Consider the following 12,574-nt stretch of genomic DNA (forward strand, 5'->3'; position numbering starts at 1 on the left):
AAGCTTCATTATCTTGGACCGTCTCTTTGACAAGTTGTTAAAAAAAAAAACTATTGTTAGTTTTATTAAACAATGACAATCGAATAGGGATGCACGTGCAACTGGAGAATCTGCGATCGTGAACAGCTGATCATAGATGATATAATACCTCCATGAAATGCTGAGCCTCAACTAGCAATTCTTCCACAATGCCAGGTGAATTTCTTACACATTACTATGGAAAGATAATTACTGTAACTTTCACATGGCAGTTTCCAGTAATTCCAAAATTATGTCCGCGGACTTATAACGCTAGAAGTCGAATTTCGATACCGTGCATATATAGCTCGTTGCGTAGTTTTGTGCTAAATTAAAAAAAAAACATTACAGAAAAAAATGGCAATCGAAATTTATTTCAGTATCTTGCGAGAGTTTAGGGAAGCAGCAAGTCGGTTCCTGGTACCGAAATAGTTGAGAAACGCTCACATTGGGGATTTCATTTCATTTTTCTTACTGAAGTGGCACAATTCTCCTTCAAAACAGCGAGCAAAATCCATGTTTTTAGCAGATGACTATAAATTTGATAAATAGTGATATTAAATCTCTTATTTATAAACATGTTTGTAACAAAAAAGTTTAACGTTTAGGCTTAAACGTCAAATGCTGGCAAAACGCTAGAAACCAATAGGCCTAAAATTTGTGATATAATTACGTAACCTATGAAGGGCCTCCAGCATCGCAGTACAATCGCGTGCTTCAAAAACATTCAATTAAAGTCCTGTTTTTCAATATGCACCTTGTTACATTGCACAGTATGTTGTATTTTGATTTTATTTTCATAAGTGTTTACTCATCGTTGTGCACTGATTTGTGTTTACATAAATTTCCTAAATCAATATTAATTCCTTTATTTATATTTACCTACTTGTTCTCCAACAGTCTAATCACTGATATTAGAAACTCTTAAATTTATCATATGCATAAACAAATCTAAGTAATATTCTTGAAATATTTTAATATAAAGATATATAAACCATAATATAGCGACGCATTATTATTCTGTGCAATTCTTCAGAATACAATTCATAAATAAGCTTAATTTTGTAATTATGTACTCACTTTTATATATTGAGTTGTACCCTGATGAACATGTAAGTTGAAATATTAAAACGTAACTTTTCTGAGATTGAAAGTCCTTTCTTATTGTTATTATTATTTATCAATCTGTTAAATAATATATCTTGAGTTACCACCTCGCATATTAAAATATTTACGATTATATAATTACAAACGTTAGCTTATACATATAGTATTGATCACTAGATGGCACTAATTTTGTTGTATGGGAGGAATTCAGAACACAAAAATATAGGGTTTGTTTCGCATATGTAAAGCAATTTTATTGTACCTATATGTCTTGCAGTTTTAGGAAAATAGTTGTTTATGTGTAAGTTTGCAGATTGTTATAAAAATCTGAATATTTAGTAATTCAGGTAAGTAGTACATCATGAGAGTATCAGCAAATTCGATTGCAATTAGTGTAAGTGACGACGTTAGGTGACTACTAAGTTGTGAAATTGTTTGTGCTAATTAACATTAAAATATTTTATTTGAAGATTTGAAATGCCTTATGTATTACTGAATCAAACAGAGTACTGTTCCTGGTTTTAAGTTAAAAAGCATGATTTCTATCGTTCAGCCAGTTTCTGTCCTAATAATTAAGAATTTGCGTATCCATTTGAGTTTGAAGTTACACAACTTCCAACTAATTTGGATTCTAACATTAGAAAAGAAAACCTGCACTTAAACTGTATAATGGTACCCTTGGATTTACAACCTAATGTTAGGTGGTGTAATTTTAAAATACTATAAAACATACTTGATATAAAAATGAAAGGTTACAACGACAAAAAGTTTGTTTGTTTGTTTTGTAAGACTTGTCTGAATGTTAAGCATTGTTTAGAAAAGTAATGCGTAAGATTAGAAAGTCATGTGTAACTTCTGTTAAATAGGTTTCATTATACTAATTCATAGTTTCATTGCTTGCTATTTTAATATGTATAAAATACACTGTAGCCTCTCAGTGGTTTCCAAATGAGATCATAACAAGTACATCTCATTCCCAACCACTAGAACATTAAGAAATAAAATTATACATTTTACATCCACAAAACCTATCTAATAAAGGTTAACTTATTAAAATGGATTATACATACCACGTTATTAAAGAACTCATTCCATTTTCACAGTTTTATATTTAATTAAAAATAGTTGAACAAAATTATTAGGTCTGTTTTAAATTTGTGGCCTCTTGCATTGTGCTTATATTTATAACTTTACATGTAACATATTGGAATGCTAAGAAATATGCCCTTATTATGGTTTGAACTTGATGTCCTTGGTTTAACTTATTCTGAGGTCAATACTCCACCAATTGAGCCACTAGATAACTCTCATCCTAAACATTAATTAGTTGACTTACACACATACTTGAACAAGGTTAATGATCAGTCCTTGGCACAACAAAACCTTGCATCTCCTCATTTTGAAGGGAAGGGGTAAAAATTGTCCCAGTAATTATAGACTCGTTAGTTTTATATCGGTTGTGGTAAAGGTTTGGAAAGTCATTTCACAGTGTTTAGAATATTACTGAGTAGTCAACATGGCTTCTAAGGGAAAATCTTGACTTACAAATATTTTGGTGTTATTTGAAAAGATTGCTGCTTATATTGATGAGGGTAATTGGTGTGTATTAGATGTATCTAGATTTTCAGAAAGCATTTAACAAGGTACCACATAAAAGGTTTGTAAAACAAATTATGCCTGTATGTGAGGGGAATAAGTTAGTTAACTGGATGGAAGATAGCACAGAGTTGTTACAAATAGAATTCTGTCAAACTGGATTAAGGTCACAAGTGGGGTATCTCAGGGCTCAGTTTTGGGGCCTTTGCTCTTTTTGACTTATATCAATAATACAGATGAAGGAATAGTCAATAAGTTACTTAACCTTACAGATGATATAAAGGTGTTTTTATCTGTGAAGAGGATGCTACTACTTTACAAAAGGAATTAGATCATTTATTGAGTTGAGCAAATAAATGGCAGATATATTTAAATTATAATAAATGTAAAATAATGCATGTGGATTATTACAGTTTGAATTATAAGTATAATTTAGATGGGAATAACTTTAACAATGTTACAAACAAAAGGAATCTCGGTAATAAAGTTTATCAGTCTCTAAACCCATCAAGTAGTGTGTTGTTGTTAGTTGTAGTACAAATAAAAGTTTAGGTTGTGTCTAAAGAAAAATTGAATACAAGTATAAAAATGTTAACTGTTTTTTTGTACACGTTACTGGTTAGGTCACATTTAGAATATTGTTTTTTAGTCTTGACCTCTTACATTAGGAAAAACATTGAATTGTCAGAAAGCATTCAGACGATAGTTCCTGGGATGTGGAGGGGTGTTTTATAAGGAAAGGTTGAGGTCTCTTAATCTGTTTTCTCTTGAAAAAAGAATAGTTAGGGGAGTCTGATTAAGGTGTCTAAGATTGTAAAGGTAATTGATAGTGTTGATGTATCATCATTTTTCACACTTAATGGTGAGAACAGTAGGACTAGGGCAACACAAGTATAAATTTTGGTAGAGTACAAGTCATCTTCAGCTAAGAGTTCTATTTTTCTAACAAGGTAGTTGGCCTATGGAATGGGTCTCCTTTAGATGTTGTGGAGGCAACACATTTAAATAAGTTTAAGAAAAACTAAGTATATGAAAGATAAGGGCTAGCTTTTCTTTGTTTATTTTAATGTTATAGAGTGGAACAGCTGAGATGGACTAGTAGGTCCTGTGTTGTTTCAAAACACTATCTTTATGTCACAACATCTGTAGTAAACTGTAACACACTGCAACTGCTGAACTAAGAAGTGAATTAGATAATTATTTAATTTACAATCTACAGATGAGACAAATATTGTTTCAGTTTAGACCAGTAATTCATAGAAATATCTCAAAACCATGTTTAATATGTGAACCAAGTGATTTCTGATTCTTTAGTGTCCCGGGGAAACAAAACAAGTGTTAAAACTTTAAGCGTTAAATTGTATCTTATGTTACTTTAAACTAGATAAGAGTTTAGCATACTGATGTTTTACTTGTAGTAATAACCCAGTACTACAAATTAAATCTTACTGTAACCCCTTACAAAGGTACACTAATATTTGGACTTTAAAATTCCTGGTAACAAGAATAAAATAGTTCATGACAGCTAAACATTCAGCAAAGACTTGAAACATTTTATCAGTAGTGACACCTACATTATTATTTCAGTGCTGTTTTTTTTATGCAAGAAACAATATCTTTCCAAATGTCTGTCTCATGCCCATAAATTTTTACTTCAGAGTAATCAAAATGACTTTTCTCCACAAAGAAACAAAAAATCAGAGAAGCAACACTTGTACAAGCACTTGAACCCAAATTAAACCATTATAGAGAATCACCTTTATACCCATATTAATTAATAACCTAACATCTAACTTCAGCGCTCCCTACAATCTTGTACCCCTTCACACTCTCGTCCCCAAGACATACGCCAAGTAACGGGCATATAATACTTTGTTAACCTGAAGGTGACCTAAAAAGGTCAAACACTGTCCCGCATTTTAATTAAAGTTTTAATAACCATACCTGCTGTCTCTAGAATACATTTTGACTTTTTTTCCGTCGCTACTGACAGATTGTTTTAGAATGAGAGAACAATAACGAACGAGATCTCAGAATCTCAACTGGTCACATTATAAATGTTGTTAAAAAAAGCCATCCACATCCACATTCTTTGCTTTTCTAACTAGTGAGTTGTGATATAAAGAGTTTTCTTTAAAGAATCAGTCTTTAGTATATGCTGCAAACAAAAATTAATTAAATTTGGGTTCAATACTTCTTAGTTTATGGTTCAGTCTGTTGTGTTATACAGGTTGAATGTTAGTATTTGTCCAACCACAATTATAATTGCAATGGACTGAGCATGACCTAGTAATTAGCTTGCAGGACTGTCAGTCAGAGGATCCATTGTTCATGTCCCTCCACACTACTCACACGCATCATTTTTTTATCTAGTTCCAGCACTTGCAATGCACACATGCATGTTCTGTCACAGTTTTCTATGTCAGTTTCGTAAGACTGTTAAGTTAATTGAGACTGATTTGATGATATATTTTAGATTCTTCAAAAAATGACACCTGCAGGTGTAAGTCCTGTAACGTGGTGTGGTTAATACTTAAGAAGTAAATCAGATGGAAAGTGATATAACCTACCCTGCAAACTGTGTTTGTTCTGTCGGCAGTAAGCACAGTGCTACATATCTAGTGAATATTAAATGCTCAGCTTGGCCTGTTAATTTGTTTCTGGACCATTATGATCATCTTTCCATCTTGTGAGTCGATGGTTTAAGAATTTACATGTTCGTGACTTTGTCATGTCCTCATTTTATTTTGTTGTACTTTCATGTATGATAAAACAAGTTTCCCATCAGCAAATTTAAGTTGTTAACAAGTCATAATAAGTACACAAATCTAACAGTTCATGTATGATTAAACAAGTTTCCCATCAGCACATTCAAGTCATTAACAAGTCGTAATAAGTACACAAATCTCACAGTTCATGCATAATTAAACAAGTTTCCCATTAGCAAATTCAAGTCATTAACAAGTCATAGTAAGTACATAAATCTAACAGTTCATGCATGATAAAACAAATTTCCCATTAGCAAATTCGAGGCATATTTTAGTAAAAAACAGATTTTTTTTTCATATAATGAAGCTTTGCATCAATTAATTTTTTAGTATTTTGACATGATGCATAGTTCCATCATTTACATTTGATAACATTTATAACATAATAACATCTCTAAACTAATAAATTTCAGAGAAAATATTAACTAAGCCATGAGAAGTAGTTTTACTTCCTGCAAATATTAAGTAAGCCATGAGAAGTAGTTTTACTTCCTGCAAATATTAAGTAAGCCATGAGAAGTAGTTTTACTTCCTGCAAATATTAAGTAAGCCATGAGAAGTAGTTTTACTTCCTGCAAATATTAAGTAAGCCATGAGAAGTAGTTTTACTTCCTGCAAATATTAAGTAAGCCATGAGAAGTAGTTTTACTTCCTGCAAATATTAGCTAAGCCATGAGAAGAAGTTTTACTTCCTGCAAATATTAACTAAGCCATGAGAAGTAGTTTTACTTCCTGTAAATATTAACTAAGCCATGAGAAATAGTTTTATTTCCCGCAAATATTAACTAAGTTATGAAGAGTAGTTTTACTTCCTGCAAATATTAACTAAGCCATGAGAAGTAGTTTTACTTCCTGTTTTTATTAACTGAGCCATGAGAAGTTAGTTTTACTTCCTGTTTTTATTTACTAACCATGAGAAGTAGTTTTACTTCCTGTTTTTATTAACTAACCATGAGAAGTAGTTTTACCTCCTGTTTTTATTAACTGAGCCATGAGAAGTAGTTTTACCTCCTGTTTTTATTAACTGAACCATGAGAAGTAGTTTTACTTCCTGTTTTTATTAACTAAGCCATGAGAAGTAGTTTTACTTCCTGTTTTTATTAACTAACCATGAGAAGTAGTTTTACTTCCTGTTTTTATTAACTAACCATGAGAAGTAGTTTTACTTCCTGTTTTTATTAACTAACCATGAGAAGTAGTTTTACTTCCTGTTTTTATTGACTAACCATGAGAAGTAGTTTTACTTCCTGTTTTTATTAACTAACCATGAGAAGTAGTTTTACTTCCTGTTTTTATTAACTAACCATGAGAAGTAGTTTTACTTCCTGTTTTTATTTATACAGAGAATATTTATATTGATTTTCTATTTCTCTCAATGAAGAAAAATAAATAAATAAATATATTTTATTTGAAATTTCTTTGTTGATAGTAAGAAACAGACAAAATGCTTCGAGAAGTGGTAACTGTATAACAAAGTAATTCTTTTGATGTTCTAATATTTATTCATATTACACAATCTAACCAGTGCAGGTATAAAAAATCATTTATATCACAAGTGTAATTTAATATATAGAACACTGTTTTGAACAGTACAACATAATATGTAGTGTTCCTCTAAAAATGTGTGTGACAGGAACTTAATAATTAGACTTGTAGTTAAGTCATTTCAACAAAATGTCTCTAATGAATCTTATTTCTCTTGAGCATGGTACATTATACATAAATGTTATATTACTATTACGCTTCGGTGTATTTTGATTACTCTGTTCTCTTTTCAGTAACCTGAGTTTTTATTTCTTCTTGAGCCTGTCCTAAGAGAAATTTCACTGTCCTGTTAGCACCATGAATAGGAGTTTCCTGCTTTTCCTACTTCCTGTGTTAGTCTTATCTGTAAATCCCAGGCTTAAAGGTGGGTCATAGGTCTAATATGCACTAAGCTTTTCTACGTGGCTTATTATCAGTGTTGGAAGTACGTACACCAAGTTTCTGTAATACATTTGTACATAGAGAATTTTTTCTTCTTTTCTAAAATATCACAAGCTGTAATCGCATTTCTCCTTACAATTGTGGTAGTAACCAACTAGTGCTGAAGTAGGAATTTTTCTTCATCTTCATCCTGAGTTTCGGTGGTAGTTATATTTCTTGGAGATGATCGTATCCCAGAAACCATTCTCCTATACATGACTATTGTGTTCATCTATTAAATTTTAAAATATCACTATTTGGCAGTTAGAGAGAGTTAATAGTTATAAGTTGTAACAAAATGTGTAGTTTAATGAAATAGGTCCAAGCTGTAAATTTATGGTAAACACTCAATACTGACAACAACATTAGATATACATGTGTAATTAAACTTCATTCATAATTTATATCAATCTTGTAGATACATGTGTAATTACACTAGATACATGATTTATATCAATCTTGCAGATACATGTGTAATTACACTAGATACATGATTTATATCAATCTTGTAGATACATGTGTAATTACACTAGATACATGATTTATATCAGTCTTGTAGATACATGTGTAATTACACTACATACATGATTTATATCAATCTTGTAGATACATGTATAATTACACTAGATACATGATTTATATCAATCTTGTAGATACATGTATAATTACACTAGACACATGATTTATATCAATCTTGTAGATACATGTGTAATTACACTAGATACATGATTTATATCAATCTTGTAGATACATGTGTAATTACACTAGATACATGATTTATATCAATCTTGTAGATACATGTGTAATTACACTAGATACATGATTTATATCAATCTTGTAGATACATGTGTAATTACACTAGATACATGATTTATATCAATCTTGTAGATACATGTATAATTACACTAGATACATGATTTATATCAATCTTGTAGATACATGTATAATTACACTAGATACATGATTTATATCAATCTTGTAGATACATATATAATTACACTAGATACGATTTATATCAATCTTGTAGATACATGTGTAATTACACCAGATACATGATTTATATCAATCTTGTAGATACATGTATAATTACAATAGATACATGATTTATATCAATCTTGTAGATACATATATAATTACAATAGATACATGATTTATATCAATCTTGTAGATACATATATAATTACACTAGATACATGATTTATATCAATCTTGTAGATACATATATAACTGAGTAAACAGTTGTAAGCAGTAAATAAATATTTAAAGTTTTATTTAAATTGTTAGATATGTTAGTGTAGAAAAAACTTTAATGTGGTAATGTTTTTAATATACAACATGATAATAGTATATTAGAAAGTTCTTTACAGCAAATGATATGTCCATCAACTAGGTTACCCTCAATAAAGGTTACCCCATCCCAGGGGTAGTGGACTCAATAATATTTAAATTATTTGTTTCTAAATCTCAAAATCCTACCACCACCCAACAACAGGGATCTTTGGTACATTTTATGTGGTTAAGAAATTAAGGCTAACTTAAAACTCTTGTGATGACAATAGGATAGAGCTACGTGGTACCTAATGATTCCAAGAGGTGGAATCAGGCAGTGCTTTGTATTCTTGTTTATAAATTATTCCAAGAAAAGTTTATGTGGAATGAAGAAGTACTTTACACAGAACAACCTTTTACAACATGTTAAAACTGAAGTTTATAATTCTGTCATTGGGACAATCTTGTTGTTATAATGTTTTATGTGCCTCACTTGTTTTACATTTAGAATATGACATCTTCATACTTTGTCTGAGAAACATTCATAGCTATAGTTCGTGCTTAAGGTATATTTAATTTCACAAATATTTAAGTGAAATGAAGTCTTTCTACAATTTTGAGAAAGAATTCATTCTTTCCTTATGAAAAGATGTGTACGTTTCATATTGGGTTACTTATTAGTCGTGGTCTACGTAGATAGCATGCTGTGGTCAGAAGTTCAAAGTTATCTGAAAATGCTATTTTTCTTTTGGTTAGATAACTATTTGGAAGTGCAGTGCCCAACGTCCAGTCCAACATCTTCTCAATTCTTTATCCACCAGTCAGTTACACCACAAGGAAACTTATCAGCTGGACAGTATGAAAAAATAAGTGTTCGTACTCTTCTAGAGTGTACCAAGGCTTGTTGTGTGAAAGAATCATGTGATGTGGTGTTTTTCTTTGACTTGAGTTGCTTCCACATTCACTGTAAAAGCAGTGAGTTGTGTAAGCCTTTAGTTAGAACTGGGGAAAAGTTCAAACATTCTTATATGATTCAAGTTAAAGATGCAGGTTTGTGGGACCTAAGACAAGGTTTTACTTAAATATAATTTTTGTATTTTAAAGTTTCTTTTAATTTTAGAGGTTTTAAGTTTCAAGCTATTCATTTAACTTTCTATGTATAAACAACATGTTGTAATATTTGATGCAAGTGAATGACTTGAGTGCTTGCAGAATTACTTTTAAACTAATTTTAATTTTAAAGTATTTGTGTGTTTGAGTTTTATCTTAGCTGCAGTACCCATCCATTGGACAGGTGAAATAAAAACACATTTGTAACAAGTAATAGGAAATTTTACCTTTTTTTGTCCTTAAAGTAATAGACATTAAAAATGCAATAAAAATACATAAAGGTTACTAATACTGAAAAGATAGACTTGTTTTAAATAATTCTGTCAATATGGCATTAGAAGGGTCTGACCTTTCTTCTCATCCTGTGTCATTTTGTATGTAAGGTTTGGTACTGACTGATCAAGAAATAAGCAGATACATATATTGACATTTATATATATATAAACTGTCTTCTTGTATCCGTGCTGTAAGAATGTTGTGGGGTCTCAACTTTTTTACACGAAAGTTTTCCTTGTTTTAAATGTGGACTACAGCTCCTCTTTAGGTGAGCAGTGTTTACACCACTAGTGTTTTGGCTCTGTCCAACATCCTTCATCTCAGACCAAGAACTTAGTCTCTTGCTTTGACCAGTTCTGCCTGCGACCTACCTTTGTTGTTTCTGCTAATTCTTGGGTGAGCTTCATATGTGCACCTCAACTCATAAAATCTTTTGTACTTTCTTTTTTTCCTCCATTTCCTGATTATCACGTTATTGTAGATTATTTTTTCCATCTGTATTTCATACTGACTCTCAGATGCCACATGTTATCTGAAGTCTTCTTTTCTATGACTTTCATACTGACTCTCAGATGCCACATGTTATCTGAAGTCTTCTTTTCTATGACCTTTGGTTCAAAGTTTTCTTAATTTCTAATAATCCTCTCTCTTGAATCTGTTTGGCTTGTGAATTTTCTTATTTTCTTACTTTGGCTCTACATCCTCATTTTGTTTTATTCACCATACTCCTCACTTTTTTCTTAGGTTTTGAATCTTTACTGGAGAAGGTTACACTAACCAGTTCTTCAGGCTGCCCTATTTTCTTTTTTTATATTTTGCCCAGTTTACTTGTTTATTTTATTTATTTTATTATGATTCATTATTTTCTAGGGTTAGGCTTAGACTCTCAGTTTCATCTCAGGGAGAACACCCTTCCTTCGTGGAGATGTTTTTCAGGTGACTCTTCTGAGTCACCTTTTCTTCTGAGGGGTCAATCATTGTGGAGCTTGGTGATCAGTTGTTTCTGGAACCACCCCTCAGCTTTAGTTTCATTGGAGATTCGATTTTCTGATTTAAAAAAATATCTAATTTTTTTTTTTCTCCCTATGTTTGAAGTTCTATCACGATTTGCTTCTGTTGTGTCCTTTTTCACTTGTAGGTGTCTTTATGTTTCCTTCAGTAGAACATACACTGTGATACTCTTTTCCTTTGTTTCTGTACTTTCAAATCTTTGCCTTTTGCTCTTATGGTGCCTCAGATACTTCCATGTGATTCTGAGCATCCATCGTCCATCTTTACTCAGACTCATCCCTCTTCATGTATGCTTCTATTTTGTAGGATGCACTTTTTGATTCTTACATCATTTTTAATATATGTTCTACTGTGGAGCTATCCTTCCTGATGTGGTAAATACTTTAATATATGTTATACTGTGGAGCTGCCCTTCCTGATGTAGTAGATACTTTAATATCTGTTCTACTGTGGAGCTGCCCTTCCTGATGTAGTAGATACTTTAATATCTGTTCTACTGTGGAGCTGCCCTTCCTGATGTAGTAGATACTTTAATATCTGTTCTACTGTGGAGCTATCCTTCCTGATGTAGTAGATACTTTAATATATGTTCTACTGTGGAGCTATCCTTCCTGATGTGGTAGATACTTTAATATCTCTCCTACTATGGAGCTGCCCTTCCTGATGTGGTAGATACTTTAATATCTGTTCTACTGTGGAGCTATCCTTCCTGATGTGGTAGATACTTTAATATATGTTCTACTGTGGAGCTATCCTTCCTGATGTGGTAGATACTTTAATATCTCTCCTACTATGGAGCTGCCCTTACTGATGTGGTAGATACTTTAATATCTGTTCTACTGTAGAGCTATCCTTCCTGATGTAGTAGATACTTTAATATATGTTCTACTGTGGAGCTATCCTTCCTGATGTAGTAGATACTTTAATATCTGTTCTACTGTGGAGCTATCCTTCCTGATGTGGTAGATACTTTAATATCTCTCCTACTATGGAGCTGCCCTTCCTGATGTGGTAGATACTTTAATATCTGTTCTACTGTGGAGCTGCCCTTCCTGATGTGTTAGATACTTTAATATCTGTTCTACTGTGGAGCTGCCCTTCCTGATGTGGTAGATACTTTAATATATGTTATACTGTGGAGCTGCCCTTCCTGATGTGGTAGATACTTTAATATCTGTTCTACTGTGGAGCTGCCCTTCCTGATGTGTTAGATACTTTAATATCTGTTCTACTGTGGAGCTGCCCTTCCTGATGTGGTAGATACTTTAATATATGTTATACTGTGGAGCTGCCCTTCCTGATGTGGTAGATACTTTCTCTCAAGACTTGTGCTTTCCACTTCTCAAGCTCCACTCACAGTTGTCTTCCATTTCTTTTGAGAGCTTTGAATTTAGTGACAGCTGAGTTGTCTTACCCAGAATGAACCCTTTCAACACAGTGATTCTTTCACATCC

At 32.0% G+C, this 12,574-nt stretch overlaps 1 protein-coding gene across 1 annotated transcript in view; it reads left to right on the forward strand.

Moving 5' to 3' along the window:
* The first annotated feature begins 1,312 nt into the window (after nt 1–1,312).
* The window catches only part of LOC143245796 (dyslexia-associated protein KIAA0319-like protein), a 32,068-nt gene continuing 20,806 nt past the window's right edge, over nt 1,313–12,574 (forward strand). Inside the window, 3 exon segments of the mRNA XM_076492049.1 lie at nt 1,313–1,426; nt 7,268–7,398; nt 9,480–9,773. Of these exon segments, the coding sequence (XP_076348164.1) occupies nt 7,332–7,398; nt 9,480–9,773 (361 nt within the window). The 5' untranslated portion in view covers nt 1,313–1,426; nt 7,268–7,331.

Source organism: Tachypleus tridentatus, chromosome 3 (genome assembly GCF_004210375.1).
Source record: "Tachypleus tridentatus isolate NWPU-2018 chromosome 3, ASM421037v1, whole genome shotgun sequence".
In the NCBI taxonomy this organism is placed as follows: domain Eukaryota; kingdom Metazoa; phylum Arthropoda; class Merostomata; order Xiphosura; family Limulidae; genus Tachypleus; species Tachypleus tridentatus.